This window comes from Pristiophorus japonicus, chromosome 6, assembly GCF_044704955.1.
Source record: "Pristiophorus japonicus isolate sPriJap1 chromosome 6, sPriJap1.hap1, whole genome shotgun sequence".
In the NCBI taxonomy this organism is placed as follows: domain Eukaryota; kingdom Metazoa; phylum Chordata; class Chondrichthyes; family Pristiophoridae; genus Pristiophorus; species Pristiophorus japonicus.
In genome coordinates, this window is record NC_091982.1 from 155,100,166 (window position 1) to 155,122,741 (window position 22,576).

Sequence of the window (22,576 nt, forward strand, 5' to 3'; positions counted from 1 at the left end):
AGTACCAGAGGAACAGGAGAGCGAGGTGGACTCCTTCCACCCTGTGGGTACAGGACATCCCTCCTCTCGACCTCCATCAGGACCCCTAGTGCCACGTCTGAGAACCTGTGCGTGCTCTCACTCAGTGCCTGAGCCATCCAGCAATGTGCCACTGTGTGTCATTCAGCCCACCTTTAGTGGAAATGGATGCATGCAAAAATTGCCTCTAAACAGCGTCGAGTGTTCAACCTGCAGATGTCTGGTTTAGCACCTCCAGGCCAGTTCAAGTTGTGGTAATCAGCAATTAGGACCAAAATTGTGTGCTAACTTCGGACTTTAAAACTGGCATGTCTTATCAGCACAGCACCAATTTAGCACCTGTTTTCAACCTTTCACTAAAATAATTCCCAGAGAGTTGGGGTGAATGGCTGTTTTTCCGGATTGGAGGCAGGTGTACAGTGGAGTTCCCCAAAGTTCAGTACTGGGACCAGTGCTGTTTTGATGCATATTAATGACTTGGACTTTGTGATACAGGCACAATTTTGAAATTTACAGATGACACGAAGCTTGGAAGTGTAATTAACAGTGAAGAGAGTAATAAATATTCCGCGGCATAACTAAAACCGCCTATTTCCACCTCTGTAACATTGCCCATCTCCACCTCTGCCTCAGCTCATCCGCTGCTGAAGCCCTCATCCATGCCTTTGTTACCTCTAGACTTGACTACTCCAACACACTCCTGGCTGGCCTCCCACATCCTACCCTACGTAAACTCGGCAGCCCTTATCCTAAATCGCACCAAGTCCCATTCACCCATTGCTCCTGTGCTCGCAGAACTACATTGGCTCCCAGTTAAGCAATGCCTCGATTTCAAAATTCTCATCCTTGTTTACCAATTCCTCCAGGCCCATTGCCCCTCCCTATCTCTGTAATCTCCTTCAGCCCCACAGCCCCCCCCCCCCCCTCGATATGTCTGTGCTCCTCAAATTCTGCCCTCTTGAACATCCCTGATTATAATCGCTCAACCATTGGTGACCGTGCCTTCAGCTGCCTAGGCCCTAAGTTCTGGAAGTCCCTCCCTAAACCTCTCTACCTCTCTTTCCTCCTTAAAACCTACCTCTTTGACCAAGTTTTTGGTCATCTGCTGTAATTTCTTATATGGTTCAGTGTCAAATTTATTTGTTTTGTCTTATAACACTCGTTTGAAGCACCTTGGGACGTTTTATTACATTAAAGGTGCTCTATAAATACAAGTTGTTGTTATAGACTTCAAGATGGCATAGACGGGCTGATGGAATGAGCGGGGACATAAAATTTGCAGGAAAGTGTGAGGCGATACATTTTGGTAGGAAGAATGATGAGTGACCATACACACTATATGGTACAATTTTAAAGGGTGTGCAAAGAGAGTGACCTGGTTGTGCTTGTACACAACTCTTTGATCAAACAGGTTAATCAAACCGTTAATAAAGCATATGGGACCCTGGGCTTTATAAATGGAGGCATAGAGTATGAAAGCCAGGAAGTTATGCTAAACATATATAAAACACTAGTTCGGATCCAGCTGGAGTATTGTGTCCAATTGTGGGCACCATACTTTTGGAAAAACATGAAGGCTTTGGAGAGGGTACAGAAGATATTTACTCGAATGGTTCTAGGGATAAGGGATTATAGTTGCGTAGAATAACTGGAGAAGCTGGGTTTGCTCTCCTTAGAGTATAGAAGGCTAAGAAGAGATTTGTTTAAAATCATGAAGGATTTAGATATAGTAAATAAAGAGAAACTGTTTCCAGTGGCGGAAGGGTCGATAACCAGACGGTACAGATTTAAGGTGATTGGCAAAAGAACCAGCGGTGACATGAGGAAAAACCTTTTTACGCAACGAGTGGTTAGGATTTAGAATGCACAGCCTGACAGGGTGGTGGATACAGACTCAATAGTAGTCTTCAAAAGGAATTGGAAAATACTTGAGGGAGAAAAAATTGCAGAGATATAGGAAAAGCAGGGAAGTGGAACTAACTGGATTGCTCTTTGAAAGAGCAGACGGAGACTCGATGGCCAAATGGCCTCCTGTGATGGACTATTCTGATTCTATGAAGAGGAGGCACCGGAGACATTTCATTTGACATGGACAGTTAGGAGTGAGAATAATGGTGGATGTGCCTGAGGTGCCTTTGGGCATGCAGATAAAGTCCCATTATGAAGTGATCTTTCTCGTACAGGTCATGCAGCAGATTGAGAGTTGGCAGACCAGGTTCATCCTTCCAACCCTCCTAGATGATATTTGGATAGCAGCAGTTATTTCAAACTTTGGCTTGAAGTGCGGCAGAGAAAAAAATTAGGATTGTGTAAAAAAAAAAAAAAATGGCTCTACAATATTTGAATGCACAACGGTGCAAAGGAAAATGATTTTTTTTTTCTAATGTGACCAAAATGACAATAAGCTGTCTACTATAATTGCCTACTAAGCAGTCCTCGGCTGCTGTAGCATTGATCTGTTCAGTTTTTACTGGTGGCACCAAGGCTTTGGATGGAACCTGAGAAAAACTTGTGAAATTTGGCACAGAACTAAATGAATTAGCATATTTACAGGAGGCCCATGCATGTTGGTTGTACAACCCCCTGAAACTCCTCAAAATTGCATCTCATATAAAAAAAAAAGTGTACTACGAGTCAGGGATGCCCAAATTTACAATCTCCACAATTCCAAGAGATGGTCTCCCATCATTTTTACTTTTTCTATGAACTATGGTAGTTTCACAGAAGCCAGTGTATGGCTCACTTTTTACAATTTGCAAAAAGAGACAACTGTTCTGTCAGTTTTCTTTTAATAGCCGACCTTGCTTAGTTCAACTCATACCTATCTAATCGTAGCTAGTGCATCTGCAGCATTGTCTTCACCTCCTGCCCCGGCACTGTTACCTCTGGAGTCTCCCAGGGATCTATCATTGGCCCCGCTCTTCCTCATATATCCGCTGCTCCTTGGTGTCCTCTGTAGATACGGGGCCAGCTTCCACATATACTCTAATGCCACCATCTCTATCTCTCCACCACCTCTCTTAACCCTTCCACTACCTTTGTATTGTCCAACATCCAGTCTTAGAAGATCAGCAATTTTCTCCATTTTAAACATTGGGAAGACGGAAGCTATTGTTCAATTCCATACCCTTGCCATCGATTCTATCCCCCTCCTGATCGGTCTTGTGGTGAACCAAACTGTTTACAACCGTTTTGAATCCTCCTACAACCACTCCCGTATGACTCTGGCCTCTTGCACATTCATCCTTCCCTTCACCCCACCATTGGTGGCTGTACATTCAGTTACCTAAGCCCCATGCTGTGGAATTCCCTCCCTAACCCCTCTGCCTCTCCACAAAACTCACCTCTTTGACCAAGCTTTTGGTTATTCCCACTTAATATCTCCTTTGGCTCAGTAACTCAAATCACTTAGTACTGAATTTTAGGCTGGGAAGTACACTTTAACTTAACGTCACACTGCAAAGATTCCTTGTTATTCTTAAATGCAAGAACACAAAAGAGATCAGATGAAATTGTAAGGGATGTTGATAGGACTGCGAATGTGATTTTGCTTCATTACTGGAACACAATTCAGTTATTTTCCTTAGGTGAAACAGGACATGATGTTTAATTTTGTTTTTTGGGGGAAGCGCATAGATCCATTTCAAAGTATGGATTTGCTTGGTATGGTTGCTGTTGAGATGTTCAGCTAACGGTTACTACACTTGATTCCTGGGCTGCATTTTTGTTGAGAATTATCAGCTGGATTTCCACTTGCCTTTCCCACCTGTTACCCTAGCGTAGATTAGATGTGGTCACCTAGCCAAGCAACTGAATTCTTGACTTGTAGCCTGAACTAGATGACCAACATCACAATCGAGTTTTCTTGGCAGAATTATTGGCTGTGCACTCTTGGCACCAAAGATAGTCAACCCACTGTCCAATTCATACTCACATCCAGGGTATCATAGGCCACCTGCAGTCTAGACCTGTATGTCATTTTCAGAAAGATGAGTTCTGAAGTACAAGATTGTAAGATTGAGCCAACCGGTGATGCACAAAATCAGTATGGTTATTTGAAAGGTGGCTTTGTGAGTTTGGAGGCTTTATTTTGTAGCCAACAGAATCCAACCCTTTCTGGGCCCCTTTGCACAGGGGACTGGAGAACAACTGATTGCTGAAGTCATCCCATAATCCACCAAGCCCAGTAGATTATGGGGTGACATCTGCAATCAGCTGTTCTCCAGGCCCCTGCATGAACAGGAGCCAGAAAACAGTTGCCAACCATGATGTCTCCAGTCTTGGGTAACAAACCTTGTTTATATTTAATATTTGATCAAAATTTGTTGAGAAAATGAGGTTCAGTACATTCAGTAACTATGAGTTACCCAAAAACAAAGTTTAAATATAAATGACAAACTTATATTTATATGATACCTTAACATGTCTCTCAGAAACATCTCAAGGTGCTGTAAATACACTGAAGTGTAGTCACTCTTGTTATACCGACAATTGTAGCAGTCATTTTGTGCATAGCATTGCTGCAGTGAGATGAATGATGATGTTGGTGAGGGAAGAATGTTGGCCAGGACACCGTGCGAACTCCCTAAATTGTGCCGTGGACTCTTTCACATCCACCTCAACAGACAGTGTTTAATGTCTCCTCAGAAGGGCAGGAGTTTTGTTGCAGCAGCTTTCCCCCATTGCTGTCCCGGAGTATCAGCCTAGCTTAGAAACCTCAAGTATTGGAGGATGGACAGGGAAACAAGGGGCAGTTTATGGTTCTAATTGTATAATATATTTGAATGTGTAATTGATGTCATTATCATCAGTGGAGTGGTTGTATGGTTTTAAATACTAATTTAACAATTGAATTCAGGAAACAATAGCACTGAACTTGGTGTTTATTCAGTATATACCTAATTATGGTCTGTTCAATTTCACTCTGTTCATGTAACTGGATATACTGGATTGATGCAATGTATAACAGTTGTATTTAATAGATTTAAGGCGATCACCTTCACAATTCTTTGATATTTCAGAATATCCAAACTGCAGAGGCCCTACCATCAGGTTCCACTCCTGTATCAGTCACATAACCACAGTAACTTCACTGGCCTGTCTGGAGGGGTGGGGTACTGGAGGCATTCCCTTCCATAATTTATGTCATTGTGTAATAGTGGAAATAATCCATGGCCCACAGCCCAGATGCATTCTCACTCCCACTTTCTCTGACACCCAAACCTATCGGGATTGTACTGAAGGCAATCTCAGTGAATCTGAGGTAAAGAAAAAAAGTGATTAAGTTCTTCAGTGTGTTTAAGTTTTCTAGGTCAAAACGAGAATCAAGATTAATGGCTTATCCCAGTATAGTATTCAAGGAACATACCAACCCTCCAATCCCTTCCATCCCCCCAAAATTAAGTCCTAAATTCAGAAAAGACTGGATTTAATGATTCTCCTCGCCAACACTTCCTCTGGGACTCTATATAGTGATAGATACTGCGGAGTTTTGTATAAACTAAATGATTAGCCTTCTGGGTGATTGCTAGGGTTTGGTACAGTTGGAAGCAGGTTCTGTTTTATTGTAGCAAAGACTAAAATAACGCAATGTTTGTTCTTCAAGGATTAGTTTTAAGTTCAGTCATCTGGCTGTTAGGTCCCGGAGCTGTTCAGTTCTTCCGGACTTTGCTCAGTGCTTGCTTTTCTTGCAGTGCTCAAGGGCATCCTTCAGAGCTCGGAGCACAAGATCTACGTTGGCTTTTGTACAGTTGATGCCCATTAATCCAATCCGCAAAACCTAAAGGCCAGAAAATAGATTTGTTTAGTTGTGGATAGCTTAGATATATTAGGGTAAATCCACCGATCCCGGGTTCCAAACGACAATACGGGGATAGCTCTTAGAGGGAGCACAGCCTTTATGAAAGTGTGCTGTAGCCCTATCTCCAACCTGCCGTTGGACATCTTGGGGAGTTAGTGGTTAATAATTGAACTTCCTTGTATCCTGGAGCAACTGACTTTACAATATAAACAGGATGGCTTTGAAGAGTCATGAGAAGAAAATATAGCTTGTCTTCTGTTTTTAGTGTCTGAGTGTTATAGACGATCTCTCGAGATTGCAGAGCAACATGATCGGGGCCCAGGAGAGGCATGAGTTTAGGGCCCAGGGGCAGCACGGGCCAGCCCATACTGCGATATGTGTGCGCACTAGGTCCGTGCAGCAGAGCTGGTCGCCAGTTGTCTTGGTTAATCTTTGCCACTGTACCAAGACCTAGCTCTGTCAAGCCCGTGTGGTGGCTGGTGTGCAACGACCACCACACGTTAAAAAAATCCATGCACAGACATCTTCCACCCTTAAGGATGTAGTTCAGGATCTGGAATATTAGGTCCCTCATTGAAACACCTGTGAACTCATCCCTTTTTGACGTGGAAGCAAGTTATCCTCTATATGAGGGACCACCTGAGAGAAGTTATAGACAAAAAATGATTGGGCATGGAAATAAATGACAGTAATGATGTCAACCATGGGTGATTAAAGCATAACTTTGGGGGCTAGTGTAATACACATAAAGGGATCCATTAACTACAGTTTAGAAAGATAACAGTTTAAAAAGTCTACTCTTCAAAGGATTTGAGAACAGTTACGTCAGAAAGTCTTTTGAGGAAAGTAGCTTTGGAGTAAACAATTACAACTTTTTATGTAAATAGATTGTTTTCAAGGGATTCGGGAACAGATACATCATGAGGTCCTTTCTGTGACAGATACCTTTGATGTAGACATAATATCGTGTATAAAGGAGCATGGCTTTCAACAATTCTTCAGAGGGCTCTAAAGATAAAATCAAAATCCAAAACCCATTCTTTGTGTCTAGTTGGGCCGATCATCTACACTGGATATCAATAAAGTCTGTTCCATATACTCACCATCAAGTTTCTTGTTCTTACTCAAAACATGATGTTAACTATAGAAGGAAGGAGATTGGCTAACAGTTGACTGTTAACACCTGCATCACTGTAGCTCCCTACTAGAAGCACAGGAGCAAGGAATTTGTCCCATAGGTAGTCACACAAGGGTCAAATATACTATTCATTCCTACAACTATCTGACCTAAATAATAAAGCTCTGTTAGCACTTTCTGTGCAAGAAAACATTTTTCCCTGTTTTATCCTCCTGCAGGGAGCTTCTGGCAGTCATCTGCTAATGTTGCTTATAACTGATCGACTGCGGGACTGCTGAAGTGACCTCCATGTGAGGTATACACAGTCAGTTCCCCACATCTACCCAGCCAAGATTAGAAACTTGCCTTGTGGGGAATCCCAGGGCAAAGAATATGGTTTAAGCAGTATGCTGGCATTTTGCAATTCTTTTTTTTGTTTGGACAGAATGAATGCAAAGTGTAATGCAGGTGAGTGTTTGCAAACAAATATATAAGGTTCACCAAACAATCTTTCAGGAGGACTGCATCCCTTTAAGACAGAACATCACATCCTATCTCTCTCCCCTTAGCCCCTTTAGCAGAGCCTTGGCTGTGCTCTATGCAATGAAGATCTGACGACTCTCAATGCCTTTCCAGGTATATTAATACATAATTTACAACAGATAATGCTCTTCGGCTGCATGTGTCGACAATAAGTTCCAAATTATAATGACATTTTTTCCTGCAAAGTGTACAGGTAAAGTAATAACGTTAACATTGGTATATGTCCTCATTCAATATAACAGGTGATCTTCCCTGCATACCCAGTGCCAACCCCAGTTGCCTTCACATACCATGCCAACAGTAGGCCCCAGTCCCCCGGTGATCTCGATCTGATAGTTCTTCATGATGAAGCCAGTGATGTCTTTCCACTCGTAGCCTTCTGGCACAGAAATTGTTGTAACTGTGGGGAGTCTCATGGCCTCAAGAGTGAAAGACAAAATATTTAAATGTTTTTCCTCCTTAGTTGTCACTCCTCATTTACTTCAATGCAGTGTTTACCCTCCAGACCCGGCATGCGGCTGTGAATTAATCTATGCTGCATAGCACAAGATCCGATGTAGCTCATCAGTTTTGTTTTTTTACCCCCATTCCCATAAATGGTGCTATAATGCTCTCAGCGTTTATGTATATGTATCAGTGACTTGGATTAAGACATGGGGCTGGATATTTGGTATGTTGCCCAATAATGACAGGGGAAATGGTTTCCGGGCAGGCGGCCAGCTCTCAGTGCCCCACCGGGAAATTAGTTGCTGGTTTTGCAGGGGCGCAGATCAGCACTGCCTGGGAACGCCAAGTTGGTGTGCAACGCTTCCGGTTTCGACAGTGCTTCGATTTTTGTTTGACGCCGACCCTCCAGCGCCTCGTAGCGCACCGTGGTGGGACCGCCTGGAAAACAAAACAGTCGGAGCTGTCCCGGCGGTGGTGAGTGAAGTAAACAATGAATGAGATAAGTTTGATTATTTTGTTTATTTTTAATTTTGCGATTTATATGTAGGTTGCTCAAGGTATTGGGAATGCGTTTTGTGGGTTTTTATTTTCCAAAGAAACCTCATGGCGTTCCGAGACCGGCTCTTTAGCAACGGATTTTCAGTTGGTCAGCCAGCCTGCCATCCTAAAGAGGTGTGGAATGCCTCCCTTAGCGCTCCGCTCCACACTCGGCCCAGCTGATGAATTTTGTGGCTGCAGACGCAAACTATTTCCCAGTGCAAACTTTACTGCCCCGCCGCCATTACCGCCCCGAAATGACCAGAACCGAAAATCCAGCCCACGGAGTTGTTTGTATATTCGAGTTGGCAGAGTAAGTTGTGTAGATGGAAGCAAGGAAGTCACAAAGGGATATAGGCAGATTAAGTGAGTGGGCAGGTAACGTTCAATGAGTGGAAGTATGAGGTCATCCACTTTGGATCCAGGAAAGATGAATCAGAATCTTAATGCTGAGAGACTAAGAATTGGAGGAGCAAAAATATTTGGGTGTCCAGGTACACAAATCATTAAAAGTAAATGAAAATGTTAAATCACGACCACATGGAGGTGAATAGCATAGATGCATTTAGCGGAAGCTAGTTAATACATGAGGGAGAAAGGAACAGAAGGATATGTTGATGGGGTGAGATGAAGCAGGGTGGGAGGAGGTGTATGTGGAGCATGAACAACAACATAGACCTGTTGGGCCGAATGACCTGCTTCTGTGCTGTGAAATTCTATGTAATGTTGGCATTACAAGGCAGCTGCAATACAAACATGAGGAAGCGATGCTTCAGTTGAACAGAGCCATGTAGGGGGCACAATCTTAAAATTAGAGCTAGGCCATTAAAGATTGAAATCAGGAGGCACTTTTGCCACACAGAGGGTAGTGGAAATCTGGATGGCTCTCCTCCAAAAAGATGTGGATGCTGAGTGAATTGAAAATGTCAAGATTGCGATCGCCAGATTTTTATTAGGTAAGGGTATCAAGAGATATGGATCAAAGGTGGGGAAATGCTGATGAGGTACAGAGCAGCCATGATTTAATTGAATAGCCTACTCCTGTTCCTACATTCCCATGCTATTTTACCAGAGGTATTAAATTGTTTAAAATAAAATAGTGAAGCGATAAAGTTCACGAGAGTTATATATTTGTTACATAACAAAATCGTAAGTAATCTCCACTTTATCATAGGTTCAAGATAATAGCTTAATCAGGGGCAAGAATTAGTCATTTGGACCCAGATATTAATTATAATTATATCTCATTTTTATAATGCAGCTATTTTGGATAAATAACTGACTATAAGATTTCATAGAATGAAGACAGCTCCTTAAAATTGATTCTGCTGATTACTGTGAGCCAATGCTGAGATTTTCTTGTGTATCAATAGGCCCAGCAGACGTGTCTTGCAGCCTACTGGGTGGTCCGCCAACCCCGGCTCAGTGGGTGATGGTCTGACACAGGATGCTGAAGTGCAGCATTCAGGGAGACCCACTGCGATTATTGAGGCGCTCCCGAGGACACCCTGTAAATAGATATCACTGTTCTCGGGCACCCACACCCCTCCAATTCCCTTTCCAAAATTCTGAAAGACAGTGTCATTTACCCAAAGGGTGACATTTTTATTAGCATACAGCAACAGAAATGCCTTCTTAGAAGGTGGACTACTGCAGAAATCCAATGATCCTGCGGACTCTCAGACTGCATTTTAAAAACCTGTGGTTATAAGGTAACTGGAAGTAGGCTGGCCATCTTTTTCCCAGTCCAAAAACAGACAGTGACAAAGTATTTAAAAAATCTGCTGGTGAACACGTAAAACTGATCCACTGGTGCACAGGGTGGTATTTTTTAACTCATAAGTGAAAATTACCACGTGCCCTCTCCTATAACCAGATTGTCCAATCGGAAACTGGATGGCTGGTCGCCGAACTACAAAGGAATTGGCAGTCTGTATCCGTTCCAAAATCCAAATTGCTGGAATCTTAATAGCGACCATCAGTTACTGCCCTCATGCCTCAAGGCCAAGGACAGGCAGCAAAGGCATCTACCTCACAACAAGGTACTGAATTTTCTTTTCTTCATGCTGCCCTCTGGCTTTTGTGTGTGCAAATAAGCCCCCTGTTCTCCCATTTCCCCAATTAGCAGTGAGACAGAATGTTAACTGAGGGTGCATAAGCATTATCAGCATCAGCAACATTGCTATGGGTGTTCTGACGATGTTGGGTGTGACTAAGTCATGAATGATTGTTCAAGGAACTATACGTATCTTCGACAGACAAAAGGGGACTAAGGGAAAACATGACATAGGTCTTCAGAATAACGCAATGATAGTTAAGCTTCAAATAAACAAGCCACTTGGATAATGATTAGGGGACTTGGCCACTGTGACTGAATTTGATCCACCTCCACATCAACCGTAACTGTAACTTATGGTCTACAGGGCTGTAGTGATGCCCACCTTCCTGTGTGGCTCAGAGAAGTGGACCATATACAGTAGACACCTCAAATCACTGGAGAACTACCACCAACGATGTCTCTGCAAGATCCTGCAAATCCCCTGGGAGGACAGACACACCAATGTTCTTGATTAGGCCAACATCCCCAGCATCGAAGCACTGACCACATTCGGCTAGTTCCGTTGGGTGGGCCACATTGTTTGCATAACCGACACAAGACTCCTAAAGCAAGCGCTCTAATCAGAACTTCTACACGGCAAGCAAGCCCCAGGTGGGCAGAGGAAACATTTCAAGGACACTCTCAAAGCCTCTTTGATAAAGTGCAACGTCCCCACCTAATCTGGGAATCTCTGGCCGAAGTGGAGGAAGAGCATTCGGGAGGGTGCTGAGCTCGAGTTTGTTGCTGAGAGCATGCAGAAAATAAGCGCAGGCAGCGGAAAGAGCGTGTGGCAAACCAGGTTCCCCACCCACCCTTTCCTCCATCGACTGTCTGTCCCACCTGACAGAGCCTGTAATTCTCGTATTGGACTGTACAGTCACCTGAGAACTCACTTTTGGAGTGGAAGCAAGTCTTCCTCCATTTCCTGTGATGATGATAATGATGGATTTTGATTCTTAATGTGAATTCCATTCAGCTGCTCCCAATTCAAAGGTCTTATAGGAGTTTAAGTACTTAGAAGAATGCCGCTTGTCTAGCACAGGGACAACTGCATTATCTCTGAAGACCATTTGCTCCCTGACCACTTCACTCAAATCATAGCATGCTCACACAGGAACGTTACCATGTATGCTTTCTCTGTACTGAGAGATACTACCTCACTCAGCCCTTCAACTCCAACAATGAATAATGCATAAGGTTTTACTGTGGCCTACCACTAGCCCAGCTAGTTTCCGACTGCAGTGCTATTCCTCACCTTGTCCTTTACAAAGAGTTTTAAACCCAGGTCCTGCACCCCTTTGTGCAAGTATTCAGCATTCTCTTGGTGAAGCTTCCAATTCTTCTCGAGTCCCTGTATAGAGATGGTACCAATACTTTACAAATGAAGAATACTTCCTCATCCACACCTCTTTTTGAAATACGTAACAATTTACAAGCAGGACCCAGGGTGAATGTTCCTTCTATTTTTCGGGGGGAGGCCATGCCGCCCATTAAAGAGCTGCACAGCCCTTCAGAAATCTGTGACTGCGCGGTTTTTGCATTGTAAAGCTCGTGAGCCGGAGGCACGGGACCTCCAGAACAGTGCTCGGCCACATGGCCATGCAGCCAATGGGAACATTGCTCGGGGCAACGGGCGGGACACGGGGCAAAGGGCAGGATTCGGGGCAAAGCGTGGGGCAAAGGGCGGGACTTGCGCAAATGGCAGGACGTGGGGCAAAGGGCGGGACATGCTTAAAGGGCAAGGCGTGGGGCAAAAAGGCAGCAATAGGCAGCAAAAAGAAATGGCAGGGCTTCTGATGTGGAGACAAAGCTGCAGTAACCTCCCCGCTGAGGCTCGAGCTAAAAGACAATCCGGTTCGAGTCGGAGCCTCAGCCAAAAAAAGAGTGGCCAGCAGTATTGCAGTGGCAGGGGGCGGTACAACAAACTGCTCCACTTTAGAGGCCCTTCCTGCCCATTACCACAGGGCAGGGGGGGTTCAAATTCTTCCCAAACTTGTGACAACTGAGGCTGATCTCCACTGGACTGCATGTAGGTTACGGGATGCAGTCAGTTAGATACTGTCCTGGGGGAGGGGTGCAGTGAGTGAGATACTGTCCTGGGGGAGGGGTGCAGTGTGTTAGATACTGCCCTGGGGGAGGGGTGCAGTCAGTTAGATACTGTCCTGGGGGAGGGGTGCAGTGTGTTAGACACTGTCCTGATGGGGGGGGGCAGTGTGTTAGACACTGTCCTGGGGGAGGGGTGCAGTGTGTTCGATACTGTCCTGGGGGAGGGGTGCAGTGTGTTAGATACTGTGCTGGGGGAGGGGTGCAGTGTGTTCGATACTGTCCTGGGGGAGGGGTGCAGTGTGTTCGATACTGTCCTGGGGGAGGGGTGCAGTGTGTTAGATACTGTCCTGGGGGAGGGGTGCAGTGTGTTCGATACTGTCCTGGGGGAGGGGTGCAGTGTGTTCGATACTGTCCTGGGGGAGGGGTGCAGTGTGTTAGATACTGTCCTGGGGGAGGGGTGCAGTTTGTTAGATACTGTCCTGGGGGAGGGGTGCAGTGTGTTAGATACTGTCCTGGGGGAGGCGTGCAGTGTGTTAGATACTGTCCTGGGGGAGGGGTGCAGTGTGTTTGCTACTGTCCTGGGAGAAGGGTGCAGTGTGTTAGATACTTTCCTGGGAGACGGGTGCAGTGTGTTAGATACTGTCCTGGGGTAGGGGTGCAATGTGTTAGATACTGTCCTGGGGGAGGGGTGCAGTGTGTTAGATACTGTCCTGGAGTAGGGGTGCAGTGTGTTAGATACTGTCCTGGGGGAGGGGTGCAGTGTGTTAGATACTTTCCTGGGGGAGGGGTGTAGTGAGTCAGATACTTTCCTGGGGGAGGGGTGCAGTGTGTTAGATACTTTCCTGGGAGAAGGGTGCAGTGTGTTAGATACTGTCCTGGGGGAGGTGTGCAGTGTGTTTGATACTGTCCTGGGAGAGGGGTGCAGTGTGTCAGATACTGGCCTGGGGGAGGGGTGCAGTGTGTTAGACACTGCCCTGGGGGAGGTGTGCAGTGTGTCAGATACTGTCCTGGGGGAGGGGTGCAGTGTGTTAGATACTGTCCTGGGGGAGGGGTGCAGTGTGTCAGATACTGTCCTGGGGGAGGGGTGCAGTATGTTCGATACTGTCCTGGGGGAGGGGTGCAGTGCGTTCGATACTGTCCTGGGGGAGAGGTGCAGTGTGTTTGATACTGTCCTGGGAGAGGGGTGCAGTGTGTTAGATACTGTCCTGGGGGAGGGGTGCAGTGAGTTAGATACTGTCCTGGGGGAGGGGTGCAGTGTGTTCGATACTGACCTGGGGGAGGGGTGCAGTGTGTTAGACACTATCCTGGGGGAGGGGTGCAGTGAGTCAGATACTGTCCTGGGGGAGGCGCGCAGTGTGTTAGATACTGTCCTGGGAGAGGGGTGCAGTGTGTTAGATACTTTCCTGGGAGACGGATGCAGTGTGTTAGATACTGTCCTGGGGGAGGTGTGCAGTGTGTTTGATACTGTCCTGGGAGAGGGGTGCAGTGTGTTCGATACTGTCCTGGGGGAGGGGTGCAGTGTGTTAGATACTGTCCTGGGAGAGGGGTGCAGTGTGTTTGATACTGTCCTGGGAGAGGGGTGCAGTGTGTTAGATACTGTCCTGGGGGAGGGGTGCAGTGAGTTAGATCCTGTCCTGGGGAAGCGGTGCAGTGTGTTAGATACTGTCCTGGGGGAGGGGTGCAGTGTGTCAGATACTGTCCTGGGGAGGGGTGCAGTGTGTTACATACTGGCCTGGGGGTGGGGTGCAGTGTGTTAGATACTGTCCTGGGGGAGGGGTGCAGTGAGTTAGATACTGTCCTGGGGGAGGGGTGCAGTCCGTTCGATACTGTCCTGGTGGAGGGGTGCAGTGTGTTAGATACTGTCCTGCGGGAGGGGTGCAGTGTGTTGGATACTGTCCTGGGGGAGGCGTGCAGTGTGTTAGATACTGTCCTGGGAGAGGGGTGCAGTGTGTTCGATACTTTCCTGGGAGACGGGTGCAGTGTGTTAGATACTGTCCTGGGGAGGGGTGCAGTGAGTTAGATCCTGTCCTGGGGGAGGGGTGTAGTGTGTTAGATACTGACCTGGGGGAGGGGTGCAGTGTGTCAGATACTGTCCTGGGGGAGGGGTGCAGTGTGTTCGATACTGACCTGGGGGTGGGGTGCAGTGTGTTAGATACTGTCCTGGGAGAGGGGTGCAGTGTGTTAGATACTGTCCTGGGGGAGGGGTGCCGTGTGTTAGATACTGACCTGGGGGAGGGGTGCAGTGAGTCAGATACTTTCCTGGGAGACGGGTGCAGTGTGTTAGATACTGTCCTGGGGGAGGGGTGCAGTGTGTTAGATACTGTCCTGGGGGAGGGGTGCAGTGTGTTTGATACTGTCCTGGGAGACGGTTTGCAGTGTGTTAGATACTGTCCTGGGGGAGGGGTACAGTGAGTTCGATAGTGACCTGGGGGAGGGTTGCAGTGTGTTTGATACTGTCCTGTGGGAGGGGTGCAGTGTGTTTGATACTGTCCTGTGGGAGGGGTGCAGTGTGTTTGATACTGTCCTGTGGAGGGGTGCAGTGAGTTAGATACTCTCTTGGGGAAGGGCTGCTTATTGCTTCGTAGATTAATATACTTTGAGTCTAACTCTTGCTGAGTTGAGACTGCCTCTTGCAATTGTGAAAATCATGAAAAAAAACATCCAGTCCACTATAATGACATTGATAAACTCGACAATACTCACTTCTTCTGCAAGAATTGCAAGTGCCTCTCTCAATGCAAAAAGGCCGGTGATGGGACTTGTGTGATGGTATCTGTAAAAACAGTGACATTGTTAGATGTTCAGTTCAATGGCATGCAGGAGCTCATGAAACTCATTGTCCATTTGGGCCCAGGAAATCTATTTTTATCATTTACTTTTCCAGCCATGTTCATGGATAGAATTTTGCCCATTTGTTTTGTGTAATTTTTCTCTGTTAGTTATACTTCCGCTTCAAGAAAGATAAATAGATCCAAACATTTGCAGTGCAGGAAGTGCTAGAAAAGTAAGTACAACTGGACTGTCTCAGTGACATGCTCCCCAGTACTGAGGATATCTTTAGATTGGACTTGTTTCTTTCAGGGGCCACTGTGAGCCTTTACCAATTTACGGTCTTTTTAACTATTAAATTGAAATTAATGATGCAAATATTTACTAAATTAACATTGGTTGATGGCATCACGCCTGGTGTTACAACTATACTTGTACAATGTACACAAACCGGTGCATCACTGAGGCCCCTGAGTAACACCCAAGCTCTCCTCCCATATTCCACTCAACCGCTCCCTCCCTCTCCCACACTCCCTCTCTATCCCGAACACTCCAGCCCTCTCCCACCCAACCATTCCATCTCTCTTCCACCCAGGCTCTCCATCCCTCTCTCTCTCAAACACTCCATCCCTCTCCCTCCCTCACAACCACGCCGTCCCTCTCATAGAAACATAGAAATTACGTGCAGGAGCAGGCCATTCAGCTCTTCGAGCCTGCACCACCATTCAATAAGATTATCCCTCCCAACCACTCTGTCCCTCTCCCTCCCTCCCAACCACTCTGTCCCTCTCCCTCCCTCCCAATCACTCTGTCCCTCTCCCTCCCTCCCAATCACTCTGTCCCTCTCCCTCCCTCCCAACCACTCCGTCCCTCTCCCTCCCAAGCACTCCATCCCTCTCCCTCCCAAGCACTCCGTCCCTCTCCCTCCCAAGCACTCTGTCCCTCTCCCTCCCAAGCACTCCGTCCCTTTCCCTCCCAACCACTCCGTCCCCCTCCCACCCAAGATCTCCGTCCCTCTCACACCCAACTACTCCATCCCCCTCCCAACCACTCCGTCCCTCTCCCTCCCTCCCAACCACTCCGTCCCTCTCCCTCCCTCCCAACCACTCCGTCCCTCTCCCTCCCTCCCAACCACTCCGTCCCTCTCCCTCCCTCCCAACCACTCCGTCCCTCTCCCTCCCTCCCAACCACTCCGTCCCTCTCCCTCCCTCCCAACCACTCCGTCCCTCTCCCTCCCTCCCTCCCAACCACTCCGTCCCTCTCCCTCCCTCCCTCCCAACCACTCCGTCCCTCTCCCTCCCTCCCTCCCAACCACTCCGTCCCTCTCCCTCCCTCCCTCCCAACCACTCCGTCCCTCTCCCTCCCTCCCTCCCAACCACTCCGTCCCTCTCCCTCCCTCCCAACCACTCCGTCCCTCTCCCTCCCTCCCTCCCAACCACTCCGTCCCTCTCCCTCCCTCCCTCCCAACCACTCCGTCCCTCTCCCTCCCTCCCTCCCTCCCTCCCAACCACTCCGTCCCTCTCCCTCCCTCCCTCCCTCCCTCCCAACCACTCCGTCCGTCCTCTCCCTCCCTCCCTCCCTCCCAACCACTCCGTCCGTCCCTCTCCCTCCCTCCCTCCCTCCCAACCACTCCGTCCGTCCCTCTCCCTCCCTCCCTCCCTCCCAACCACTCCGTCCCTCTCCCTCCCTCCCTCCCTCCCAACCACTCCGTCCCTCTCCCTCCCTCCCTCCCTCCCAACCACTCCGTCCCTCTCCCTCCCTCCCTCCCTCCCAACCACTCCGTCCCTCTCCCTCCCTCCCTCCCTCCCAACCACTCCGTCCCTCTCCCTCCCTCCCTCCCTCCCAACCACTCCGTCCCTCTCCCTCCCTCCCTCCCTCCCAACCACTCCGTCCCTCTCCCTCCCTCCCTCCCTCCCAACCACTCCGTCCCTCTCCCTCCCTCCCTCCCAACCACTCCGTCCCTCTCCCTCCCTCCCTCCCAACCACTCCGTCCCTCTCCCTCCCTCCCTCCCAACCACTCCGTCCCTCTCCCTCCCTCCCTCCCAACCACTCCGTCCCTCTCCCTCCCTCCCTCCCTCCCAACCACTCCGTCCCTCTCCCTCCCTCCCTCCCTCCCAACCACTCCGTCCCTCTCCCTCCCTCCCTCCCAACCACTCCGTCCCTCTCCCTCCCTCCCTCCCAACCACTCCGTCCCTCTCCCTCCCTCCCTCCCTCCCAACCACTCCGTCCCTCTCCCTCCCTCCCTCCCTCCCAACCACTCCGTCCCTCTCCCTCCCTCCCTCCCTCCCAACCACTCCGTCCCTCTCCCTCCCTCCCAACCACTCCGTCCCTCTCCCTCCCTCCCAACCACTCCGTCCCTCTCCCTCCCTCCCTCCCTCCCAACCACTCCGTCCCTCTCCCTCCCTCCCTCCCTCCCAACCACTCCGTCCCTCTCCCTCCCTCCCTCCCTCCCAACCACTCCGTCCCTCTCCCTCCCTCCCTCCCTCCCAACCACTCCGTCCCTCTCCCTCCCTCCCTCCCTCCCAACCACTCCGTCCCTCTCCCTCCCTCCCTCCCTCCCAACCACTCCGTCCCTCTCCCTCCCTCCCTCCCTCCCAACCACTCCGTCCCTCTCCCTCCCTCCCTCCCTCCCAACCACTCCGTCCCTCTCCCTCCCTCCCTCCCTCCCAACCACTCCGTCCCTCTCCCTCCCTCCCAACCACTCCGTCCCTCTCCCTCCCTCCCTCCCTCCCAACCACTCCGTCCCTCTCCCTCCCTCCCTCCCTCCCAACCACTCCGTCCCTCTCCCTCCCTCCCTCCCTCCCAACCACTCCGTCCCTCTCCCTCCCTCCCTCCCTCCCAACCACTCCGTCCCTCTCCCTCCCTCCCTCCCTCCCAACCACTCCGTCCCTCTCCCTCCCTCCCTCCCTCCCAACCACTCCGTCCCTCTCCCTCCCTCCCTCCCTCCCAACCACTCCGTCCCTCTCCCTCCCTCCCTCCCTCCCAACCACTCCGTCCCTCTCCCTCCCTCCCTCCCTCCCAACCACTCCGTCCCTCTCCCTCCCTCCCTCCCTCCCAACCACTCCGTCCCTCTCCCTCCCTCCCTCCCTCCCAACCACTCCGTCCCTCTCCCTCCCTCCCTCCCTCCCAACCACTCCGTCCCTCTCCTACCCAGGATCTCACTAACTCGTGAACATTTTCTACAATGAAGGAACAGAACTCTCTCCTACTTTCTTGGATTCCCATCACAGCCCCAGAAGTTTGAGAGCCAACTCATGTCGAGGTACAGCGACGTAGGCTTCTTCTTCCGATTAAATATTTTCTGACTGTAAGAAAAACACAAACCCCACATTTGAAAATCGGCTTTTAGAAACTGATGTAAAATGTTTGTAAAAGCTGTAGTTTTATGTTTTATAAGTTTGATGGGATGCTGGTGATTGAAATCAGTTGCAGGCTCCTGGACATTCTTACACATCCAGAGGTGCTGAACCCTTGAGATGTGTGTTGTACAGATAGGGCGGTGTGGAGTGGGGGCGGGGGAGGAGGTGGAGACGTGTGGATAGGGATAGTTGACTGATCAAGTAAGAAAGAAAAAACATAAATGCTGTGTGGAAGTCATTCTAGAATGTTCTCATTCACTCCCTGCCATCTTCCTCAACGTCAGATTGGGGTTTCAGTAAACTGTTAAGATTCAGGTTATTTATTGTGAACATTGAATTGTGTGGCAGATTATTAAATGGTTATGTGAACCCAACTGTTTTATTGAAACTCAGTCAAACAGGGACTCAAAACACCTGGAATTGTTTGCACTTAGTGAAGGGCAAGGATAATGCTGGGTAATCAGCTAGGTAATGGCATTGTGAGTTGTCCCAAATCCCTCAGATTCCTGCTGCTTTAAACCGTCTAAGAGGTGAACACAGTCCGAGCTCAATAAAATACAAAATTAAGTCGGAGAGAGTGCCGAGAAGATTTACAAGGATGATACCAGAAATGCGAGGGTATACATATCAGGAAAGGATGAACAGACTGAGTCTCTTTTCTCTTGAAAAAATAAGGCTGAGGGGTGACCTAATAGAGATCTTTAAAATTATGAAAGGTTTTTGATAGAATGGATACAGAGAGAATGTCTCCACTTGTGGGGAAGAGTATAACTAGAGGCCATCAATATAAGATAGTCACCAAGAAATCCAATAGGGAATTCGGAAGAAAATTCTTTACCCAGAGAGTGGTGAGAATGTGGACTCGCTACCACAGGGAGTGGTTGAAGCGAATGGTATAAATGCATTTAAAAGGAGGCTAGACAAGCATATGAGGGAGAAGGGAATAGAGTGTTATGCTGATAGACTTAGATGAGGAAAGACGGGAGGAGGCTCGAGTGGACCATAAAACACTGGCATGGACTGGTTGTGCCGAATGGCTGGTTTCTGTGCCGTATATCCTCTATAATCCAATGAATGAAACGCAAATCCAAAGTGATGAAAATTAGATCATTTCTGGTCTATGTTGCACTTTCTGGATTTCATTCTAATTATGTTTTTCTTTAACAGCACTTCTCAAACCCGCGACCACTACCACCTAGAAGGACAAGGGCAGCAGGCGCATGGGAACACTACCACCTTCAAGTTCCCCTCCAAGTCACATCATCCAAACTTGGAAATATATCACATTCCTTCATTGTCGCTCTTTCAAAGTCCTGGAACTCCCTCCCTAATAGCACAGTGGGAGTACCTTCACCACAAGGACTGCAGTGGTTCAAGAAGGTGGCTCACCACCACCTTCTCAAGGACAATTAGGGATGGGCAATAAATAGTGGCCTTGCCAGCAGGGCCCACATCCCATGAATAAATTTTTAAAAATTAAGTTTGTTTGAACAAAGTAAGCTTTTCTCCCATTTGAAAAAAAGAAAGAACTTGCATTGATACAGTGCCTTTCACAACCTCAGGAAGTCAGAAAGTGATTTACAGTGGTTTACGTACATTTGAAGTGTAGTATAGTCAGTGTTATAATATAGAAAAAATAGCAGCCAATTTGCATACAGCAAGGTCCCACAAACAGCAATATGACCAGATAACCTGTTTTATTGATGTTGGTTGAGAGATAAATATTGGAGAGCTCCCCAGCTCTTCTTCGAAGATTTTTTACATCCATCTGAGAGGGCAAATTTAACATCTCATCCAAAAGACGTAATCTCCGACAGCACAGCACTCCCTCAGTACTGCACTATGCCAGCCTGGATATGTGCTCAAGTCTCTGGAATGGGACTCTAGAGTTGAACCCACGACATTCTGACTCTGAGGTGAGAGTGCTACCAACTGAGCCATGGCTGACACATTACTGAATTTAAGCGTAAGGTCATAAGGACATAAGAAATAGGAGCTGGAGTAGTCCATTTGGTCATTCAAGCCTGCTCCGCCATTCAACAAGTTCATGGCTGAACTTCTACCTCAACTCCACCTTCCTGCATTATCCCCATATCCTTTAATTCCCTTTGTTCCCCAAAATTTATCGACCTCTGTTTTGAGTATTCTCAATGACAGAGCATCAACAGTTCTCTGGGGTAGAGATTCTAAAGATTCGCAACCATTTGAGTGAAGAAATTTCTCCTCATCTCAGTCCTAACTGGGCGACCCTTTATTTTGAGTCTGTGACCCCGTGTTCTAGATTCCCCAGCCAGGGGAAACAATTTCTCAGCATTAACCCTGTCAAGCCCCTTAAGAATTTTATATGTTTCAATTAGAGCACCTCTCATTCTTCTAAATTCTAGGGAGTTATAGGCCTAGTCTACTTAATCTCTCCTCATAGGGAAAACTCCTCATTCCAGAATTCAGTCTAGTGAAGCTTCATTTCACTCCCTCTAAGGCAAGTATGTCTTTCCTTAGGTAAGGAGACCAGAACTGTACACAATATCACAGGTGTGGCCTCAACAATGCCCTGTAAAATTGAAATAAGACTTCTTGGGGCCGAAATTCAGTCCCGCCAGAAAGCTGCTGCACTTACTGGTTTTTAAATGCTTTTACCGCCGTCTCGGAAGAGGTCGACTCTTGATCGATATTCAGGTCTTTTTTTTTTTAAGCGACCAGGAAGTGGGTTATAATGGGGTGAAAGTGCGGCGGTAAGTGCTGGTGAGGGGAGGAAGTGGAGGCGGGACAGATTCTCTGCTGCTGTCACTCAGCAGCGGAGTGGTGGTGACATCATTGTGTGTCTGCGTCGCCACGTCTCTCCCCTCCTTTGAAGGGGAGAGAATCAGCAAATCTATAGGGTTGGCCACCAGGGAGGGTTTTGGCCGGCACAGCAGCCTGGCACCCAAGAGGGGGTGCCGGGCTGTCTGTTGGCGGCCCAGCCAATCCCGGGGGAACAATAGTCCGCAAACAAAATAAAATGGCGGCGGCATTGGGCCCTTGCCTTTAATGGCCACCATGCAGCCAGTGCTGAGAGAGGGAATAAAAGGTGCATCAACAGGAAAAAGCTGTCGGGGGTGCCGCTCGGCGGGCATTAGATTTTTCGGCCTGAATATCGACGGAGGTGGAGGGTTCCTGGCGGTGCGTGCACTGAAGACGCACTTATGGCCGCTCGAGAGCGGCGGGACGGAAGTGGGGAACGCCAGAAAGCCCCCCCTGCTGAATTTGGCTGGCGGCGGCCAATCAATCATAAATCGGCGGCCATTGAATTCCGCCGCCTGGCCGCTGCATTCCGGCGGTAACAGCCCTTATTGGGAGGCCGAATTTCACCCCCTTTACTCTTATACTCTAATCCCTTTGTAACAAAAGCTAACATACCAATTGCTTTCCTAATTGCTTGCTGTACCTGCCTGTTAACTTTCTGTGATTCATGTACAAGGACACCCAGGTCCGTCTGAATGCAATCATTTCCCAATCTATTTTTTCGTACCAAAGTGGATAACTTCACACTTCTCCACATTGTATTCCATTTGCCATGTTCTTGCCCACTCGGTCAACCTGACTATAACTCTCTGCAACCTCTTTGCGTCCTCCTCACAGCCTACTTTCCCACCTAACTTTGCATCATCAGAAAACTTGGAACTGTTACACTCAGTCCCTTCACCTAAGTCGTCATAAGGACAACAGAAGAAAATAGGATATGCAGGGTGAACTTTTTTTTACTAAAAAGGTGGTAACATTACCGGCAGAGGTGGTGGAACAAGAAATCAAGAAGGAGCTATGCAAGTTCTTATCTACAAATGGGATCCAAGGTTATTAGAAAT

General features: G+C 48.1%; 1 protein-coding gene across 2 annotated transcripts in view; it reads right to left on the reverse strand.

Moving 5' to 3' along the window:
• Positions 1-4,886: 4,886 nt before the first annotated feature.
• Positions 4,887-22,576, reverse strand: part of agxta (alanine--glyoxylate and serine--pyruvate aminotransferase a) — a 93,920-nt gene continuing 76,230 nt past the window's right edge. For both annotated transcript variants that reach the window (XM_070883299.1, XM_070883298.1), the window contains exons 7-11: positions 18,585-18,680; positions 15,310-15,379; positions 11,816-11,911; positions 7,769-7,897; positions 4,887-5,797 (exon numbers count right to left, since the gene is read on the reverse strand). In XM_070883299.1, coding sequence (XP_070739400.1) covers positions 5,690-5,797; positions 7,769-7,897; positions 11,816-11,911; positions 15,310-15,379; positions 18,585-18,680 — 499 coding nt within the window. In that variant the 3' untranslated portion in view covers positions 4,887-5,689. The remainder of the gene's footprint in view (positions 5,798-7,768; positions 7,898-11,815; positions 11,912-15,309; positions 15,380-18,584; positions 18,681-22,576) is intronic.